Consider the following 21,320-nt stretch of genomic DNA (forward strand, 5'->3'; position numbering starts at 1 on the left):
AAACCAGGCTATTCTTTATGAAACAAACTGTGGTTTCTTTTATGAAGTTTAGAACTACAGACATGCCTTTAGGAAAGGCATCTGTCTTCTTTAAATCAGGATAATGAGGAAGTTCTTACATAGTCACAGGTAAAAGCTCAGGGATCCAAGTGAGCCTTAGTGTTTTCCCACCCATCTTAAGCATTTATTTCAGAGAGGCAAGGTTTAATAACATGGCCTTTATTGATGACACAGGAAAGCAGATGTTTTAAAGTAATACACTTTATCTGTTTAAGTCACTAATGTACAAAATTTAAAAAACCCAAAAAACAACAAAAACTTCGTACCATCAAGAAGACCTAAGTAGCTGCATTTTCTATAAGAAAGGGAAAAATAAAACAAATTTGCATGGACAGAACTCAATAGTATAAAACAATTAAATGTATGCTATAAAGAATTTTGATTATTTGTAAGCTCAGTCCTTGAGGATGGCTAAAGAAGTAGATCCTAGCAGGATCAAACCTTGCATATTTACACTCAGAGGTGTAAAAGTAATATTGCCAGTTAATTGAAATACGCGTTTTCAGTATTGTTCTGAAAATCTATGAAGTCTAGAAGCTAAATTTTAAATGCAGATGTTCACATTTCAAATAAAATACTTCTTGCATCCTGTATAATTAAGGCAAAGTATGTTATCTTTTGAAAATACCTTCTATATAGTTTTTGCATAAAAATATGAAATAAAATATAAAACTATATATATTTAATGGTATACTGTTATGTATGGTCCAGCAGAATAAGGCACAAAAAGTAAATAGAATGCAAAAGCATATATAGAAGATAATGTGTTATTTTAAGTGGAATATAGCAAAATTCAAGTAGTTCTGAGTATGCTCATTTCTTGCAATAGGAATACATTTTTTTATATAAGTATCTCATGCTAAGCCTGATGTAGAAACATTCATCATGTAACCATAATCTATATTTTTTATAATTTTATGTATGTAATTTGTACAGTGGCTGTATTTAGAAATCTGATTGTTTTTAAACCATCTGAGACAAGGCTCCTTAATGCGACGACTTGGCCTGAAATCCAAGTGTGAATTTTTCCATGAGGCAAAGTATACTGGTTTCCTGCCCAAATCACTTGAACTGGACAAGTTTTGTCTTGCATGCTTAATAAGAAGGTAAATATTTTCACTAACATAAATGACAACACACGTCCCTAAAGTTGGGCACATTTATGAAGCTTGTTTTCACAGGTGGTGTTCACAAGCAAATTTTCTCTCTCTCAAAAGTTCCACAGAGAATTAGTGTACAGAATGAACCACCTGCATCAGTACAATGGCATTATCGGTCAGAAACCTTTCAGGTGAGCTGGTATTTATTTTGAAAGTATGGTCTGTTTGTCAACAACTAAGCATACACATATAGAGAACAGAGAATCTTAATATATTTTGTGTTGACAGAAGGCACACATCAGCATTTGTTGTCTGACTGCAGCCTCCAAGCAGCAACTCCCCCTTCCCCTCCCAAGTAGTATTCCCCTTCCCAATAAAGGAAGAGGAGAGCAGATGAAGTCTTTACTTCCTTCCCAAAGTTTCAGCTAATTTCTTCAGTCTTTTCTTCAGCTCTAGAGGAAACTTCTCATAACACTTTTTGCAGACAGGCTTCATATCAAACTCAACAAATTTATTCCTAAAACAACAAAGCAAAAGGAACAGACAAAGTTTTAGCAAATGATACAGTGAAAAAAAAAGAATTTAAAAAAAATCTCCTATTAAATGTGCACAAGCAAAAAATAAACCCCCCAATTTATACAAACACATTAAGCTACTTTTACAAGTTATATACACTGTAGGCAGTGATTACAATACCCTGTTGAGTAAGTTATGCAGATTTTACCCAAAAGCCCATATTTATTAAGTGTAATTTAGAAAGCCTTTCAAACCTGATTGTAGACTAAACATAAGATAATGGAATAACAAGTTAGTATTTCGAGTTGCAGTTGCGTGAAAGACGTTTTGGTTTTGACAGCCATAAGTTCATGCAAAAGTGCAAAAAAAACAAACACCCTTAGGACTAACCAAAGAAGAAAGGAGCCGAGATGGCGGTGAGAAGGAAAAGAAGATTACAAACAGATTGGCTTTTTCTTTTTCTGCTTGTCTTTATCCTTTGCTTCACGTTCCCGTTTGGCAAGTCGTCGCTTAAATTCATCTGGCATTTTCTCATAACAGTGTTTGCAGACAGGTTTTAGATCAATTTCGACAAACTTATCCCTTCAGAGTTAAACAAGAAAAAATAAAGGATGGAAAAGGAGAAGAGTTAGGAAGACTAACTGAAGGGAGACCTGAAGAGACAGCTGAAAGAGATGGAAAGTACTAAGTGGAGAAAGCGGAAGAAAGAGGGACCTATTTCCTTGATGCTGCTTACATGTTTTTCATGTGGTAACAGCTACACTGTAGCAACATCTACACTTTGAAGAGAACCACTGATATGTGTCAAAGACATCACACTTACTTGAGGGTTAGCTTAGTGTTGCAAGTTGAACAAGCGAAACAGTTCACACACCATGCTTTATTCAGAGCAGACACAACTAGGGAGATGGGAAAAAAGAAATCATTAGTTTTACCAATAAAAAAAAAAAAGATTACGAAGATTTAAAGCTCACATATTCATGAGGTGTGAAAAACGGTCATTGATTATTGTATCAAGCATTAAAGACTGTAACAATAACACGGCCTTGTAATGTTATGTTATGGCCATGACTGGTGAAGCACATTTTAGAGTGTAATGAAGCAGGACTGTGAAGCATTGATACAGTTGTCTCTGAGGCAAGACCAGCTTAACCTATTTCTGCCTCCTATTTTTTGCTTCCACTTCATCTCATATCCAGCTGATCTCAGGAAATGCTTCTGGGAGGCCAAGTTCCAACTTAATCAAAAATGCTTCCAGCTGAAGTGCAATCCAGCAAAATTGTGTTTATATTTTCATTCAGTTTTATTTCTCAGATTCAGTTCAGACTGCACTGCAATCAGCAGTTGCACTTGCCCAGCAGAAGAAAATAATGTGAAGCCAGCAGCCAGACTGCTGGTAAATCAGCCGTACCAAGGTGAAAAAAACCAGACTCTTATTCATTGCTTTGAAGAGAAAGTAACTATTTTCTAGTTGTTCTGTAGGTAAATCCATTTCCTGCTCTTTCTCTTTCAGTACAGCTTTCCAGTTTCCCTGTCAAAATTTTCTTAAGTTAGAAAATGCCAGACAATATTTTTCTTATAATGTTTTTCTCACTCAATCTCTCCATGTTTTTCTCACAGTATTTTGTCAACAACAAGGAGAACCAAAGCATTGTCATGCAGAGGGTTTTTTTCTGCACTATGGGGCAAGCATGTCCACAGATACACAGTTATTCCACTGCTTTCCAGAGTAATACTGGACAGGTGAAAGTCTTTCCCCCAAGTACTGCTCCCTCAGTAATGCAGTCATAGACAACCTTCTGAAAAACTGCTGCTGCTATTTGTTTCACCTGACAAAGAACAATACTGGATACCAAATTTGTGACATCTGATTCAAAATTTGTGTGCAGAAATGAAAGAAGAAATGTAATTGAAGACATACACTGAAAATAATGAAATTAGTGTGTATTATTTTCAGTTCAGAGACCAAAACTTGAAATATCGGTGTCGGACTATATGGTGAAAAGTTAGAATCATACAGAGATGTAGTTATCAGAAAAGTTCCATTCCTGCTCATTCCAGTAGAATTTTCCTGAAAATGAGGACTCCTTCCTCTAAGGCATTTTGGATTGTCATTCTGTAGGCATAGTGTAGTCCAGAAAATGTAGGGAAAGCACATATACAGAATGTATGTTCTACATACTATGCCTATGAGTATGTTCTACTATGTCTATAGTTACCTGACTATAAACTAACTTATGTCTCTTTTTGAATGTTAGAAGCTTTCTCCTACTATTTGCTAATACCTTTGGCTTAGATGAGGCTAACATAGTATTTACTTCGGACAGGGTAAACAGGCACATAATGTCACATTACTTCAGGTAGAATAATTTGCTTTTGGCATTTTATTAGAGCTAATTATCAAAAACCCCCCCTCAAAGTCACCCCCTTCTCCCAAAAAACCCAATCAAACAATAACAAAACAAACAAATTACTTGTAGTTCTGCCTTTACAGGACATATATTTCCAAGTATGATCATTTCTGGTTTTGTGACATTATCATAAGCCTAGATTTTCAAAAGATGGGTGCTAGTGATAGGTAAATATGTCCAGGATTCAAACTGACATAAATGGGAATGAGGCATTTTAGAAAATTCCTAACTTTGCCCACCTATGCCTTTCAGGATCGAAATATTTTTTTCAAATTTGGCTCATGATCCACAAACTCATTTGTGGAGATGTCTGTATGCTCCTTCTCACCCTTGCATATGTTCTTTTTTGAAGGTGGTGTGTCAGGAAGCCATTTCTGAGCATCTTCCAGCATCCCTGGCCTCTTCATGTCACTAAGGGGTGACATGGCCATGGGGTGATCTTCTATCATCATGAAATGATGTTAGGTTTTCCTACTATTCGGTCTCTGACTAATTTGCTCTAATTTAATTTCTGGTCAAGAGTACATCTGGTTTTGTGTTAATGAAAACTGGGCTGCTTCCCCCTTACTTTCAATTTTAAAGAGAACTTCCATCAAAAAGGAACATTAAGAAAACAGAAAAGTGCTTACCATCTCCTTCAATTACACGGTTGCAATGGAAACAAACATCACCAAATAGCTGAAGAGGAAAGAGAAGTAATATTTTTTTAATATAATGATTTTATTGAGGGTAACGTATCAAACTAGCGAAATGACTATGTTTCAGCTGATGGGTACAATCACTTTCCTGTTTGTTCTAGTGAAATAAAGAGAATGCTGGCAAGCCTGGTTTGGTTTTCCAAGTACATTTTGCATCATCTCATCACAAAAAGCCTTGATAATATTAAAGATGAAAACATTTATCTGTCTTTGATTCTCTTTAAGTATGATTTTGTTTTGTTTCAAGATTTCTCTAATCCTGAAGATTTGAAATATAGCCGTTGGTGTCATATACATATTGTTACTAACCAGAAATGTAACATTTGGACTTATGTACATGACTGAAACAATGTATTACTGTAACTGTAAGAAAATTTTATCTTTATGAAAAAAAAAAAAAGGAAAATTTCAGACAAAAACTATTCATTCTTTTTCCAAGCTTAACATTTGTCCACAATAGAACAAGAGGTGCCATGTATTTTTTCTAACTGTGGGAAAAGACATCCACTCTCCGTACAGCTCTTGTCTGGTGTATGGACTTAGCCCATCCCAGCTGCAACACGATTACTATGAATGTCACAGCATTTACAGTCTGCAAGTGTGCCAGCACCAATCATCTGCCCTTCATCACTAATGACCAATTAAGAATCCATCTGTAATTAGCAGATGCCATACAACTCCCAAGTGTAACCCCTTCTCGTGTATTTATGTAAGCAAGGGAGGTGAATGTGACAGGACACAGATGGCTTCCAAGGAACAATATGTCCGTGCATCATGGGGCTGGACTCCCCATCCAAGGGCGTCTGGAGAGGGGTGGTACTGCCAAATGCAACTTCTACATAGATGCAAGTGGTCACTAGAGGGTGTCTTCTGACAAATTTAGTCTTGGAAGTCTTTATCAACCTAATTACTGAGCAAGAGCACGTATCAACACACAGTGTCTTAAGAGCAGCAGCTGCAGGGAAACCCACGCCACTCACTGGGGCTTCCAAATGCAGTGAGTGAGTGGCAAATCTTCTTTAACTTCTTAGGAGAGATTAGGTGTCATTAGCTGCTCTGATCTACAGACATGTCAAAACCCCAAACAGCCCTACTTAAGTACCACTAAGCTTGAAGAACAACTTGATATTTATTGTCCTGACCAGCCTTTGTGAAATACCTGCAGTTTTCTTTTTTAATTCCACACAGATTAATGGGGAAACCTGTATAAATTAAACACAACAGAACATGCTAGCTGCCATTACACCCAGAGGTCCCTTTAAGTATATCCATGGTTTTCCATCTCTATCTACTAAAACCAATTTTTGAGTTTACCAATTAATGCCATTTTTAAAAATATGCAACCTTACCTGATTGTAGTGGGTTTCACAATATGCCAAGCCTTTTCTCTCATAGTGACGATGACCCAGGAATGGCTTTTCACATTTTGCACAAACAAAATGCTACAAAGAAAATGACAGTACTTTTTTTTTATCTTTTGGAAGTAATGTTATTTTTTCTGTAAAGCAAACTAACCATGTCTACTACTTGAATGTGGCTGAAGTCTACTGAGCCATCAGAGTTAAAGATGAAAAGCAGAGTTAAAAATTTTGTTTCTACATTTAGACCATTGAAATATTTCTTTTAATGTCTTCAACGTTTCAATCCAAAAGTTACAAAACAAAATCAAGCAATGAAATCTCATTTTTCATCAATGAACAGAATTAAAAGTTATTAAAATAACTTGTAGCATCATTATACCCTTGTGAAGAAAGCATTTCCTAGATGAGAATTTCAAAACAACAGAAGGAATAAACAATTTATCTAATTGAAATAGATGTGGAACTAAATCTTGTATGTGGCCATGAAATATGAACTCTTACATGAACTATTAAAGAATTATGTACATGGCAGGTGACTGTGGAAAACCAAAGGGTATTGTCATGCTTATTGACATGGTTGCCACAGATTTGACTGCTTTTCCACATGTACTGCTTTGAGCTCTGAAATTTTCATTTCTAAGGACCTTGCTGTGCTTCCTTTGGTTACTGATTTCAGTCAAAGCTCTCTGTAAGGTGGCAAATAACTCCTGTTTCACAGTGGAAGACCAGCTACAATAAGGTTGAAGAGGGATTTGGAGAAGGCATTTATAATCATTGCTGCAAACTTTTAGAATAGTTTCACTGAAATTGATCAGCAAAATCACAGATAAATATGCTAAGGTTTACATTTGTAAGAGAGATTGTATAGCATCTGATGTTTACCTCCACATGCCATTGTTTGCCCATAGCATTCACCACACGGCCTTCAATTGGTCTCCTACATGCCCCACAGATGGGGACACCCATTTTGTCATGGCAGGGTAAGCAGTAGAGTTCTCCCTTCAGCTCACGAGCATCAGCAGTAAGTTCCTTCCTGTTCAGAAGTTAATGGATTGAGAGCATGAATAAAGGCACTCAAAAAGTCAACTCTTGAGAGTTTCTTCTCTCAAGTGAAAAATGAAGTGAAAAAAAAAAAATTAGCATTTGCTTTAGAATTATATTTATACTACAGTATGCAGCAGCATCAAATTTAACACAGCTCAACACAGTTCAAGCCTGACCACAGTAAACTGAGAACAGGCTGCAAAGCGATGTGCACTGAGTCTCTCTGGAAACAGCTACCGAGCCATTGTCATTCTGCTTAAGCAGCACAAATGTGTGTGTGAAAGCTGCATATGTTTGGTTTATATTCTGGTACTTACCACCAGTTTATTTTAGATTTGCATAACTGCAACTGAAAATAAAATGTAGTCCTCTACACCTAGTTTATTTTCTTTATATTAAACTTCAGAGAAAGAGAACTACAGACCCACATGAACTAGACTTATTCATTTCCCACTGCAGAATCTTACAAACTCTACCTTTTAGTAATTTGCATGATTCGATACTGGGAACAGCTAAACCATAAAAGTGACCATAATCACAAATACTCTCAACTGGTTGCCACTGATATAACACAACATACTGTTATTCAAATCAGCCTTTGCTATGGCACTGAAATAGTAACTTCCTTTGCAGTAGAAATAAAGTAAGAATCCATGCTATGTCCTACAATGCTCCATGCTCATCCTACATCTCTGCATCAGTGCAGGATGTAGAAATGTGCAATTTCATGTGCTGCAGTTGCAGAACATGATAAAATGAGATGGAAGAAGGCTTCTAAAAAAGGCAGGCTTTAAAAAGAGAGAACAATGTTTGGATGCTGTTGAACTTAAAAAAACAAAACCACAGGCAAGATAGTAATTCAAGCAACAAAAGAGAACCACTTCTCTTCCCCTCCTAGCAGAACAGTGAGCTATCATTTCACTACTAGAGAAATGGTATCTGTGTCAATACTTTGTATTTGTAAGGTACCACCTTGTCCTGCAGAGTCCAATCTTTCTTTAGACCCCAGCAGGTCAGCTGTTGCTTGAACCCCACCATGCCGAAAGCAGCAAGTAACACGCATCTGGCCACAAGATATCCAAACCCCACCCCCTCTTATTAGTTGTTGGACAAGTTGTCACTTTAAATTGATGAAGCAAATAAGCCCAGCATTTTCCTGTTTCCCTTTGCAGCACTCAGGTTACCCGCAGTTTGCACAGTTGAAATGATCAGGGTGATAAGGATCATTTTTGAATATGAGAGGCTGTTCATCAATAATGGCATGACACTTCTGGCAGATGTACTTTCCCAGGCCTCTGGCTTTTTCCCTGTTATGGCAAGGACGGCAGAGGTGTCTGAAATAGCACAAAAAAAGAGAGGTAAATATTGCTACCAGGTACTACAGTGCAAAATATAAACCAAAAATCTTTCAGAAACTCATTTCAATCAGCTCTTTTTCAAGTCTTGTTAAAACAACTTCATTGCTAAGGCAAACAAAGTTCAAAGCACCAAAATGATTGCCCAAGTTCAGGGTGATCATTTAATTTTCTGTCACCACAGGAATACCATTTCTTCAGCTCAGCTGAGTTAAAGCTGTGTTGAAATACAGAAAACGAAGTTTCTTATAGGTTCTCATTGATGAATGTTTTACTTCCAAAATCTTAAACATTTAGATTTGAAGCTGTATGAACACTTCTGTAGATAATTCTGTATATAGCATTATACTTAAAAAGACAGTGGCCATATAACCCACTTGTAAAATAGTCTTTTGATCATAGCTGGCAAAAATAGCCTACTCTGTGAAGGGTCCTACTGAACATTAAGCAATTATTAATAAATATGGTGCCAAACTGGACCAAAATTGGAAAACCAAGTTGGAAAAAGAAACTAAACATTTTTATTAAAAAAAGGACAATGCTTCTGTATCTGAATGTTTTCTCTCTTATTCCATATAACAACGAACCCAAAAGGTCACTGGGTAAAGAAAATGTTTGCCATAAACTTGGTGTTGAAGAAGGCAAAATGTTACTATTTTAAAATACCCATTCTTCATTTTGTGATGCACGATTAGATTTCTTATCACAGCAAATACTTCAAGTTGCTCCATCCGAGCTGGAAAGCTTCAGGAACAAAAACCTCTCAGTCCCACTATTAGGTCATTTAATTTATGATCAGTAAGCAAAAGGAAGGGTGGAGATTTACCTGCCAGCATTCTTGACAAATCCAATATCAGCCAATACTATTTGGCAGATATCACAGCAGAAGCACTCTGGATGCCAGCTATTGTTCATGGCTTTAATAACACGACCAATAATGAACTCACCTGTAAGAAACACAACATCAGGATGTAAAATACCATACTAAACAAACTTAAAAGTTTGTCAAATGAGTCACTACAATGACTACAATCACCATTCCTTTCCTTACCCCAAAATCTTGTAGGACACATTGCTTTCAGTATCGCAATTCTGATTCCAAACCCTGGAATTTGGGTTTGTTTGTTTGTTATTTTTTGTTATTGGTCAGAAGAAAACATCTTTGCTAGTGGAGGACCTTCTGCTCTTTATATACAGGTCCTTCTACATGCACACTCCACCTTCTCTCTGCAGTAATCCCTTTTTGGTCCCTTCACTGGTTTTACTTATTTGTTCTCAAGCTGTTAAGAAATTTATGGAGTACTTCATATAATACAGGCTTTCTTATGTCCAAATCATCTTTCTCCTTCATTTCTTTAAGAGTATGACAATTTTAACTTGTCATGTACATAGCAGGGGGTTTCTACTCCACTAGGACCAAGCCTTGAAGGTACTCTATACTCAAGGCACAACAGAACTAAGCCTGGGTAGCTGTGGACCTCCTGCAAAAACACTCGTATGGAGTCCAAATGCAAAGGTGCAGTGAAGCTGCAGAACAGTCCAAAACACACAAATTCTGACCTACCACAAGGAGTCCTGTCTCATATGGCATTAAAAGAATAGTGTGACAACTAGTGTTTTGCATGCACAGTGTGACTGAACTGCACAGACAGTGGAGTGATGTCCATCACAGGTGAATTAGCTAAGCTAAGCTGATGGACAGTGTAGCCAGGGGCTCTGAGCAGTGCAAAATGTGCTGGGGGCTCAGCTTCACAGTGCTGTCAGAGGCTGAGTGCTGGCTTTGGAGATCAACTCCAAGAGCTGCCAAAGGGGAGTGATCAAGCAGTGTGGATGATAACATCCAGCATGCGACTCTGTAGCATTCCCATGAAGTCATGGCTTTTCAAAAACAAAATCTGATGGACTCCAGACGTGTCAAGAATGCTCAAGGCCTCATAGCTGACAACAGCCCCATTGACTTTGTGTTTATTAAGTACAAGCAGTGGAAAAGACCAGCTCTGGGCAGGACCTTGATGAGGTTTTAAGGGAGCTGGCAATACCCAGGAGAGAGGATAGAAGGTGGAGCTGTGCCAACTGGACAAGAGAAATCCTGGAGATAGGCATTATAACTCCTCACAAATTGCCACCAACTCATTTTTTCCTCTTCCCCTGCTTGTTCACATCTGCAGCCTTAAATTCATAGTTCCATAACATCTGCTTCCTTCTCCCTTGGTGCTCAATGCATCCCTCCACAAGAGGAAAGGCCTCACTGAGATAAATTAAAGCTTTAACACCTTGCCAAAGGTGCCAAAGAAACACAAGGGTTTCCTTCCAGAGCAGTGTAGGAAATTGTCAAATAATGACTTCCCAGCTCTGGCCCAAAAAAATGTGTCACACACAGGGGAAAAAGAAAACATGCAAGTGATTACAGCACAGCAGATGCACAAACATTTACATCAACAGTGGCAAATAAAGAGCAGCCCTCAGTATCACGTAGGATGGATTTAGACACTTTAGACACTGAAGCCTGAAAGGTATTTGGTTCAAAAAAATCAGTGGGGGCCCAGCTGACCATCACTTGATTATAACACTAGATGATAAATATTGTCTCAGCTTCTGTGAAGGAGAAGGACAGCACGGGTGGGTTACAAGAGTCAAAGCAGATGACAGAGTCTTGTTGCAGGGTTTCAGCTACATGAGAAGGGACAAATGTCAGCACATGGAGACTTACAGATATAAATAATCAGGAGTCATGAATGGTGTATACTATCAGGAGTTTATGAATGGTCTGTTCATTGGATCATTTAGCTCACCAGCTAAATTACTTATTAAAAGAATGCAAATTTTATTTTTAAATCCTACTGGTTTAAGCTGAACATGAGCACTTCCCAGAGAAAATATACAAGGGCAGCACATTTTTCCTCAGTGACATTCCAATGTGTGATCAGTGTGAAGTATTTGCCCTTAAGTTGAAACTTACCACATTGATGGCAGCAAGGGGCAAAAAGCATTTGAAAATCATGTTCACAGTATTTCCTCCCTTCAAACTGCAAATAGAAAAAGATCTGAGCGTTAGAGGGATGAGGAACTTAACATAAATGCCGTAACAGCCTGTGTTTCCAGATGCAATTAGGTAGTAAAACATGAGGGACTGAGCAAAAAAACCCAGACCATAAGCTACATGTGCTAGGCATTATATCCACCCAACTTAATTCAACTACTAGTTAGCATTTAGTGTTAACAGCACACCATTTCTCCAGTACTGCTGAGAGTGTAAGGCATTTTCTGTCATCCATTTACATCACAAGAGGTGTCTAAATTTTGACACACTACTGAAACGGAAGCAACCAAGCACATTCTGAGCAGGAAATTAACTAACAAACAGCCTTGGCCAGCAGGAGGGGAGAAGCATTTTTCCCAAACCTATTTGATGTCTTCCTTGCTCTACATTTCCTGCCAGAATGACCCAGCGTACTAGCGGAAGTACATCTGGTGGAGGTTGGGGTAAGAATATCCAGGGGCAGAAATCTTTGCAATTTATAGAGCAGTTCAGCCAAAACATGAAGGGAAATAAGCCTTTTCCTTCATGATGCTTATTTCATAGAATTATAAAATCATTTAGGTTGGGAAAGACCCTTAAGATAATCAAGTCCAAATATTAAGGAGTAAAGTTCACTACATCGATCAAATTAAATTGATTTTAAGGGATTTGAATCTTATCACAGTTTAGGTAAGTTCACCTAGAATTCAAGCTCTCACTGAAAAAAAAACCCCATATGGAATAAAACGATCCAACAGAACTACATTAGTAGCTTAGCCAAAGAATATGTAAAAACATGTAGGCAAATATGTGCAGAAATGAAAGGAAATGTTTAGATACCTTCAGGCACCATTATTATTAGACACAAATACCAATGAGCATGTCAAAACCAGGTAGACAATACTAGGTATGCTATAAAAGGTTTGGATTTGAATGTCTCAGTTTAAACAGTGGAAAAAGGAGGACAGCAGGAAATCTCGCTCCTTTCTTTTTACTGGGCCCAAGACAAAACCAAGTGAATAGCATAAAATACTACCCATAAGGTAAGGTTTTGTGCATGGACAGAAAATACAGAAATGTGTTTCAAGATTACCTGTTGTATAATGTGAAATGACAAGGATCCAATATGATATAAGTACAATAAATATTCTTGCAACTGGCTGAATGGGGATCTAATAAACATTTCACTAGATATTTATGGTTAGAAAATTCCTGTGCCCACCTGAATTGCACCTATTAGGAAGAGAAAGACATTAACTCAGTACAGACCTTTTTAGAAATCTCTGACAGAAATTTATCAAGTTCTGTTCCAGTATAATACTCCAAAACAGTTTTTTTAAATTTTGGCTTTTAAAAAAATAATAATTGAGAGGTACAGGGCTATTACTTTCTCAAGGAGTAATGGAAATTACTGGTTCATTGTGAATTGTGCTTGCTTCCTGAAGGATAAAATCCTTTTCAAACTGAAAAAAAATTGAAAGCTTCCTGTTCTGTGTAAACAAGTGGTCCAATGGGGTATGCTTAGGTTTGCTCCGATTTCAAAGCCACCATATGTTGATCTGAACAGACCAAACAGGTTTTCTTCCCCTCTTGTTTGCGTCAGGCAGATTGGTTTCCACTCAGTCTTGTTTATATTTTCATCCTCTCTGTTCCTTTGTGCTGCCCTTTGTGGATGACCCAGCAGTTATTATCAGAGAAAGCCTTGAGCTTCTGTATCAGATCTTACAGAACATAGTTTAAAAGCAAGGTCATTTCACTGTTGTATGCTGAAGGTCCATGAGGTAAATGGCTCTGCATAAAACATCTCACTGTGAAATAACCTCCAAATTACCTGCAGGTTTTTAGCTAACTTAAGTGGAAAGTCATGCACAAAAACTGAGACTTATAGATTGTTTCTCTAAGGCGTTTTAAGAAAACACTCAAGGTACAACTGGAATAGAAACAAACATGACCATCTGTTCTGCCATTAGTATAGGACTCTGCACTGTTACCTGTGGAGAAACTCTACAATAGCAGCTCTAGGAAATACACACCTTCCAGGTGGTGGAGTAGAAGCAGGCCAGAATTGGTACCGCTTCACACCTAACAGCAAAGAATGGAGTTTGGCAACTCTACTGGAATGTGCTTGCACTAATTTTTGTTTGGATTGAGTGCATAAAAAAACTTGCTAAAATGATGTCACTGAGCAAACTGGAATACAAATCAAATATATCATACTCACAGTTTCTGTGCAACATTAGGCACACAGCTCTCGGAAATCCAAACTATCATTTCCAATACAGGCTCAAGAGGACATCCACAGAAGTCCTGCTGTGCTGTGCAGACTCTAAGCAGTGGATGGGCACCACTTGCGCCTGCAAGAAACCTGGCTCCAGTGCCGGACCACAGAGAGCTGTGCTGATTGGGGTGCTTGCAAGGCAGCCCAGAGGTAAGTCTGCAGCACAGGAGACCTGACCAGTTCCACCCCCACCCGTGGAACACAGTGTGAAGGCTTATCATGGCAGTATTTGACGGCAAGTGTGATAAGCAGCTTAATGACTAACTGGGGGAACCCTGCAAGGCTTGCAATAGGCAGGGGAACAATGTTTGCCTTTCTAATTGCTAAGAGCTGGAAATAATTTCCAAGAAATACTAGCTTAGCTAAACCAGGCACAGAATAAACACAAGCTCATGCTGGGCAACCAACAAGACCTGCGTTTATGCACGGGAACCTGCTCAGAAAAACACATTACCAGGCCACACCTCCAAACACATCCATCTTCTCAAAGATTGTATTAAACCAGTCTGAGGAAGATGTCCTTTCTGCCATCTTCTCCAGTCAGTGTTTTTCCTGACAGTGATACAGATTATCTCTAGTCCTCTGAGCACTGTCAGCCACTCTTGAGCACTCACAAATCTAAGCCCATCTTTTACCTGCTCAGGGCTTTCCTTCCTCTCACAGAATCACATAATGAGTCAGGTTGGAAGTATGGTCATCTGGTCCAACTTTCCTGCTCAAGCAAGGTCATCCTAGAACACACTGCACAGAACTGCATCCAGATGATTCTTGAGCATCGCCAGTGAGGGAGACTTCACAACCTCTCTGGACAACCTGTACCAGTGCACAGTAAAGAAGTTCCTCCCCATGATCAGGTGGAACTTCCTGTGCATCAGTTTCTGCCCATTGCCTCTTGTCCTATTGCTTGGCACCACTGAGCAGAGCCTGGCTCCCTCTTCTAACACTCTCCCTTCAGATAATTATATACATTGATGAGGTCACCTCTCAGTCATCTCTTCTTGAGTCTGAACAGGCCCAGCTCCCTCAGTGTATCCAATGTCATTTCACCTCAATAATAATTGTGGCAAGAAGTGTCTATCCTAACTGAAACTTTCTACTCTCTATGTAACATTTCTCAGGCTACCCAGCCTGAAAAAAAATCCTAGAAACATTCGCCAAAACACGTTTAGCACACAGTGTTGTTTTCATTCCTGTGACAATCTATGGGCTTCTCACTTCTGACTTCCTGTCTTTCGAGAGCAGCCTGTTTCAGTAAGAGAGTGCTCAAAGACCAATCATCATGAATATGAATTTAACAAGGTAGCAGTAGGAAGCAAAATGCCTCCATCCGGTATGTCTAAGCACCACTAGGATGCTTGCCTCTGCCATTGAGATTCAGGTATGATCACCCATATGCAACAGAGAGACTGTAACATTCCTGAGCTAGGTCCTAAAACAGGACTTTCTTTCTGCTGTAGTCTCCCCTAGAAGATACAGGCTGCCTAGAGCATGATTTCCCAATCTTTTATCTTTAAGGACCATTCAACTTTCTGAAAGGGGTCCCTGGAATGTCTCATTGCTTTTTAAGTCAGAAAAAGAATGAATAAAGTATTCATCATTTAGAGAAAATACATTTTATTGGTTAAAAACAATTTTATTAACGTAATTACAAATATTTTCATTTTGAAATGTTTGTATCACTTTACATGGATGGCCTCTTTACCAAGTCAGCTCAGTATACATTGACAATTGTAAGGTAACTTGTTAAGTATCTAGTGAGGGTGTTCTTTTCTTTCTATTTAATTAATGCTGCCCTGCAGCTCACCCTTTGATGTCTTATGAAACACTAGAGGCTGGTTTACTACAATTTGTGTAACACTATCCCTAGAGTCTTTTGATCCTCAAACAAGGTGAGAAAAAGCAAATCCCCAGGAATCCTTTTAGGCAGTCTCTTTTGCAATCCACACTTCTTCCTCAACCTCTCCTCATCACCACATAACATGCCTCTGTAAAATTAGAAATGCTTCTATGGAAGATAAAACTACTGTGCTCTTGCCAAAGGATGACGCCTGTATGTGAGAGCACAGAATTGTTCCTTTTACACTCTGCTCATTTTCTGATTCATTTTGATTCATTATGACACAAATCCTGTAACTGCTACCCTAAGCAGCCATGGACTGTAAGCCACTTGAGCAGGGCCTTATCTCTCTGACAGTAATTCCTTGTCTCATACCATCTATTGTTCCCTATGCCAATCACTTTGTATTTTATGAACCAGTCTAGAGCTTTCACTAAAGACACTTTGTGCTGAGCCACATCCTGGATTCTCATGATAGGGGAATGTAAAAGAAAATGAAACCTATACAAAAATACCCTCCTAAGCTGAAGCAAATCAACCTGGAGCTGAGAAATATGAATGGGATCAGGTTTTAACCCCTCAAAGTATGTTAAGATCAGAAAATTTCAAATGCTCTGGATTGTTAAACTTAAGAGGTTATCTTACACTGGCCTTGTCTGGTTTGGATCACAGCATGCTCACATACAGATCATCTCTTTTCCAATGCCAAGGCAGACTCACTCAACTCAGCAATAAACCTCCTATGGACCACAGGATGCTGGGATTTCCCTCTATATGACTTTCTCCTAAGAAGTATGTTTTCTCTGTATTTCTGGTATGATACATCAGACTCACAAAATTCAGGGAAAAAATTTGCACTGAGAAAAAAAATCTCCATGAGTTTTTCTCTCAGTGCTGATAACATTAAGGTCCACATTTAAAGAACATTATATACATTAATACCCTCCAAATTGGCACAGAAATGCTTCTGTTTTTTTTTTTTTCTCCCTTTACTGAGCATACTCTTTCAGAGCCCAGATCTTCCCATGGGACTTTCTAAGCCATTCAACTGCCTGTAGCTACTTCTGCTATGGGAATGAGGGCTCAAGAAGGGGTATGGGGACAGGAGGGCTCCTCTGCCCCACTTACCTCATAGAAGAGCCCTTCGGGGAACTGCTGAAAGCACTGGGCGCAGACGAAGCACTGCTCATGGTACAGCTCACCATTGCTGTTGACAATTTTCTCGGCAGGGGCGAAGCCCCCCCTGCAGCGCTCGCAGATGGCGTTTGCAAGCGCGTTCGCCATGTTGCTGTCATTAAAAAAAAAAAAAGAATAAAAAAATAGAAAATTAACCAAAATAGACAACAGCACTGGTTGTGGGTCTTCCCTCCTCCCCACCCCCACCAGGTGAAACGGAATCAACCTAATGCTAAGCTGCTCAAGTTTTTCAATGAATTTCATGGCTTGTGCCATCTCCTCAGAAATGAAGTTACTTCTCCCTGCTCCTAACTCTTTAGAAACAAAATCCCTGAGGTCCACTCTAACTAATTAAAAACCCCAAATGGAAACATTGTCACTACAGCTTTTTATGATGAGAAAAGACAGGCAATTCAAAGTACTATAAAAATTATGAAATACATTAAGATTATTGAAAAAAGGGAAAATATTAATGATTGAGGACTGGTGTTGCACAGTTAAATATAAACAATTTATTGTAAACCAATTCTTAATTCTAAAGTGTGTGCATATATATAACGGCATTAGTTCAGAGCTCTAAATAAACAATGTAGAAGACTGTGCAGGATTTAGTCTGGCAGACATTAATGAAAAACAGAGTAGTTAAATAATTATCCTTGATTCGAGCTCTGCATAGCTTGAAGTCATTTTACAAATTTAGTTCAAAATCATGGGATTCTTCATTGGCCTGTTAGGGTTTATGTCAGAGAGCTCAGCTCATCATGTGCCAGCTCATTGCCCACTCCAGAGCCAAGGGAGAGGGTGGGAATGCTCTGACTGCCCCACTGCGACCCACACACAGGCCAACACAAGCTGGCAAACCATGTCAGGGATGCAAAGAAATATTGAAACAGCAACCTGGGTTGCTTCTCAAAGGTACAGGACCAAAGAAAATGGCAGTGAGGTAGCTGTCCACATCTGTGGAAGACAGTACAGCTGTGTTTCAGTTAATTAACGCCTGAAAAAGGCTCTTTTGATTTTCCCTTTGCAAAAGTTTTGTCACTCATATCTAGACCCTCAAAGCTCCGCCTTTCATGATCACCCCTCTGCGCTAATACCACGTGGTAGCAGAGCGCAAATATAGGGCAACGGTCTAGTTTGATTACAATCTGATGTCAGCTGACAAAACCACCTACTCAGAATGTATCTGGAAGGTTGTTACACAAGTGATATTATTTGAAACATACCTGTATGTATGCACACATTTTGATACAGCTATCATGCTGTGACTGAAAGTGCAGAGTCCACAATCCTCTGCAAGATGCCAAGCCTTCCTTCTTACCCTTTCAAGGGGTAAGACCTCTGGGCTCCCACCATGTTCAGAAGGAATTGAATTAATTCCTTGCACACCATCCATGGGAGCAAGCAAACACCTAGCATGTGGTTCAAAATGGAATGTGTTTTATCTATTTCTTACACTGTCTCACAGAAGAGCCCTACACAAGGTCACATCTGACATGTTATTATTAGCTGGCACTTTTTTCTCTCCCTCTTGATCTTTGCAGATGAGGGAAACAGTAAGTGCCGTCCAAATATCCACTGCCCTCACAGTGAAATGTGTGGGCAAATTTCACATGCAGATCAGATGCAGGATGGTCTAACCCATACATAACAGACAGACCTATGGACAAACTGCAGTGACTATACACATAAACTGTGATCAGCTATAAAGCTGATGGTCTTCATGGACCATGTATGCTTTCTGTGGGGCAAAACACCAGTCAATTTCTCCATTCTCCTTATCAATCTAAATGAAGAATAATCACAAGAGAAACTGGCATCTTTCATCTTCACTTCAACTTAATGCTCGAGCATTAAGGATGTTAAGCACTACTATATTTAAAGTATAATCCAGGCAAAAACATAAAACAAAGTTCAAGAACACATAAAAACAAAGTTTCCCTCTTCAGGAAGAAGTGCTTCACTTCTAAACACATAATATATATAAAACTAGTGAAGTATGTAATACTTCTGCATTAATGAAGCAGTTTATCCATTTGCCCAGAATAACTAGCAAACAACCTGAAGGCAGAGAGACTACTTTACAAATTCCAACACAAATTTTACTGCAGATAAAAATTTCTGACGCAATTCATGATGAAATTTAAAGTAACAATTCAAATTTTAGTTGACAGTTACAACTGGCAATGTTTCAAGCAGAACAGTGGCAAAGGTTGGATGAGAAAACAGCTTGCACAGCCTGAACCTCAGATCTCAGATAATAAAATACATTGTGTACAATACACTAGTAATGCCACTACAGTTAGACCCCGAAGCTGAACAGAATGAACTTACAATCTTGCATAAAAGTCACAAAACTCTTTGTAGAGTTTTATTTCACTGTGCCTACGTTGCAATTTTGACACTGGTTTCTCGCCTTCATTTCCTGCAGAGTTGTGAGCATCAGGAGCGACCTTGTATGCAATCTCTTCATCCTCTGGGATGGGGTACGGCTGAGTTCTGCGCTGGAAGTCCATCTTGCTCTGATTGCTTTCCCAGGTGTATATATTCTATGCTTATACTGCAAAGAAGCTGTAGCCAAAGTCTGCAAAACAATGTGCTGGACTTCCCCTTGTTCCCAGCAAAGTGATTTACTTTCACAGCCCCGTGTCATGTAGCTGGAGCTACTCAGCACCCTGCAAGAGCTTCAAGTTAAAAGTTCAGTGGCAGGGCTGTGTGCCTGTCACACTGAGATTCACTGAGGCTGGCTGTGCACAGAGAACACTCCCCTGTGTAAACTCGAATGCTGGAAAGGGTCTTCACTGTCACTTCACTGACAGAAGCTGCCCAGGAGAGCTGTGGTGTGAGTAACCTATGTGAGTAGATAACTTCACCACCGAATTTGTCTGCAGCTTCTTTCTGCTGAGAGGGTGTGGAGGCAATGTCCAATAATATTTCATCATGGGCAAACCAGCAGTGAAAAGCAGAAAGAGAATACTGCTGTCTCCAGGTAAATATTGCTTTAATGCTATAGTGTATTAATTACATTGTAAAAATGGCCTTTATAATGCTCCACTTGTGTTTTCTAAGCCATATATGTTGAATTTATCTATAAGTGTCTTTTCTTGTCAGTACTTCAGCCAAGGGGTAGGTACAGGCAGTTTGATTTCTGTTGCGTTTCTCAGGCCATTAATGAAATTGACAGACACCATAATGGACAATATATGAAGGACGAAAACCAAAGTTTTATTTCCAGTGACCTGCTGCATTTAGAACAACTATCCAATGTAAGAACAGTAACTGAACTAAGATTTGTCGCTAATAATTACACTCCTATTTGAAGCACAGTGCTTGTGGCAGATGTGGGACACTCGGCTTCTTGCACTTTCTAGCTGCAGAAAAGGAAGGCTTTTGGGAAGCCCTCCTGAGTAACTAACTTTTGTGTTGAACTGTCTCAGCCTTGTTAGCAATAAGCTGAACTGCAGAACTGCATGCACTTTGTGCTCATGACACCTAGCACACTGGCAGTTGAAGAATCTACTAGTCTGTGAGAGGGCATGAGGAAGCAGAGGATGACAAGAAGGAGATGAGTAAACAGGAACAAATATAGAAACTAGAAGATCAGAGAATCATAGAATCATTTAGGTTGGAAAAGACCTCAAGTCCACTGAGTCCAACCATTAAACTGATAATGCCATATTCACCACTAAACCAAGTCCCCAAGTGTCACACATACAAATCTTCTAAATACCTCCAGTGATGGTGACTCCAGTGTTTGACAACATTTCCATGACAAAATTTTTCCTGATCTCAAATCTAAACCTCCCCTGGCACAACTTGAGACCATTTCTTCTTGTCCTGTCACAGAATATGACAGAAGGTCCAGTCAAGGCTACAATTTCTTAATATACCTGCACCCTCCTGCTGAGGATCTGGTTGATGATGGTTTTTGGCCATATACCTCACCAGCAGCTGGGACAGCTTGCTCAGCAAGTGTACAGCAGCCCACACACCACTCTCCATGCAGGCCTGAGCTTGAACACAGCCACCTTCCCACAGCTCAGCCAACACAGTCCTACGCTGCTGCTTCTGCTGACACATCTGTGGAATGGGTTTGGTCAGTCTCTTTCCTCCACTTCCCCTCAACAAGGAGCAACCCCTTAGGCAAGATATTTCCCTGTGTAGGTGGGACCCAGGCAGCATGACCCTGTTTATCTGCCTGTCCGTAGGTGTGATTATTCACCCTATGCCACAGCTACCAGGAGTCACAAGCTCTAACAGGCAAAGGAGGCTGCACCCTCACCACTGACACAGCCTGGCTGCAGCTCAAGCCCTATTTTAACCTGTCATGGGGCAAGCTCCAGATGAAGTAATGCTCAGACTGTAGCCCTAGGCCACAAAGATCTTGTCAGAGCACCATTGCAGTCCTGGAACAAAAGGTTTCTGCATTCTCTGGAGCATGAATGATGAAAATGAGCAGTGTCTG

At 39.4% G+C, this 21,320-nt stretch overlaps 1 protein-coding gene across 10 annotated transcripts in view; it reads right to left on the bottom strand.

Annotated features, from left to right (window-relative positions):
- Positions 1 to 203: 203 nt before the first annotated feature.
- Positions 204 to 21,320, bottom strand: part of LIMS1 (LIM zinc finger domain containing 1) — a 67,885-nt gene continuing 46,768 nt past the window's right edge. For 4 of the 10 annotated variants that reach the window (XM_086880310.1, XM_086880312.1, XM_086880313.1 and 1 more), the window contains 10 exons: positions 16,808 to 16,967; positions 11,505 to 11,571; positions 9,372 to 9,492; positions 8,375 to 8,524; positions 7,029 to 7,179; positions 6,135 to 6,227; positions 4,717 to 4,765; positions 2,500 to 2,575; positions 2,067 to 2,258; positions 204 to 1,677 (listed from right to left, as the gene is read on the bottom strand). In XM_086880310.1, coding sequence (XP_086736436.1) covers positions 2,111 to 2,258; positions 2,500 to 2,575; positions 4,717 to 4,765; positions 6,135 to 6,227; positions 7,029 to 7,179; positions 8,375 to 8,524; positions 9,372 to 9,492; positions 11,505 to 11,571; positions 16,808 to 16,967 — 1,015 coding nt within the window. In that variant the 3' untranslated portion in view covers positions 204 to 1,677; positions 2,067 to 2,110. Of the gene's footprint in view, positions 1,678 to 2,066; positions 2,259 to 2,499; positions 2,576 to 4,716; positions 4,766 to 6,134; positions 6,228 to 7,028; positions 7,180 to 8,374; positions 8,525 to 9,371; positions 9,493 to 11,504; positions 11,572 to 16,807; positions 16,968 to 19,189; positions 19,775 to 21,320 lie in introns of those variants that run through there. The other 6 variants (XM_086880315.1, XM_086880311.1, XM_086880314.1 and 3 more) reach the window with 3 other exon arrangements.

Source organism: Cyanistes caeruleus, chromosome 3, assembly GCF_971803275.1.
Source record: "Cyanistes caeruleus chromosome 3, bCyaCae1.hap1.1, whole genome shotgun sequence".
Lineage (NCBI taxonomy): Eukaryota > Metazoa > Chordata > Aves > Passeriformes > Paridae > Cyanistes > Cyanistes caeruleus.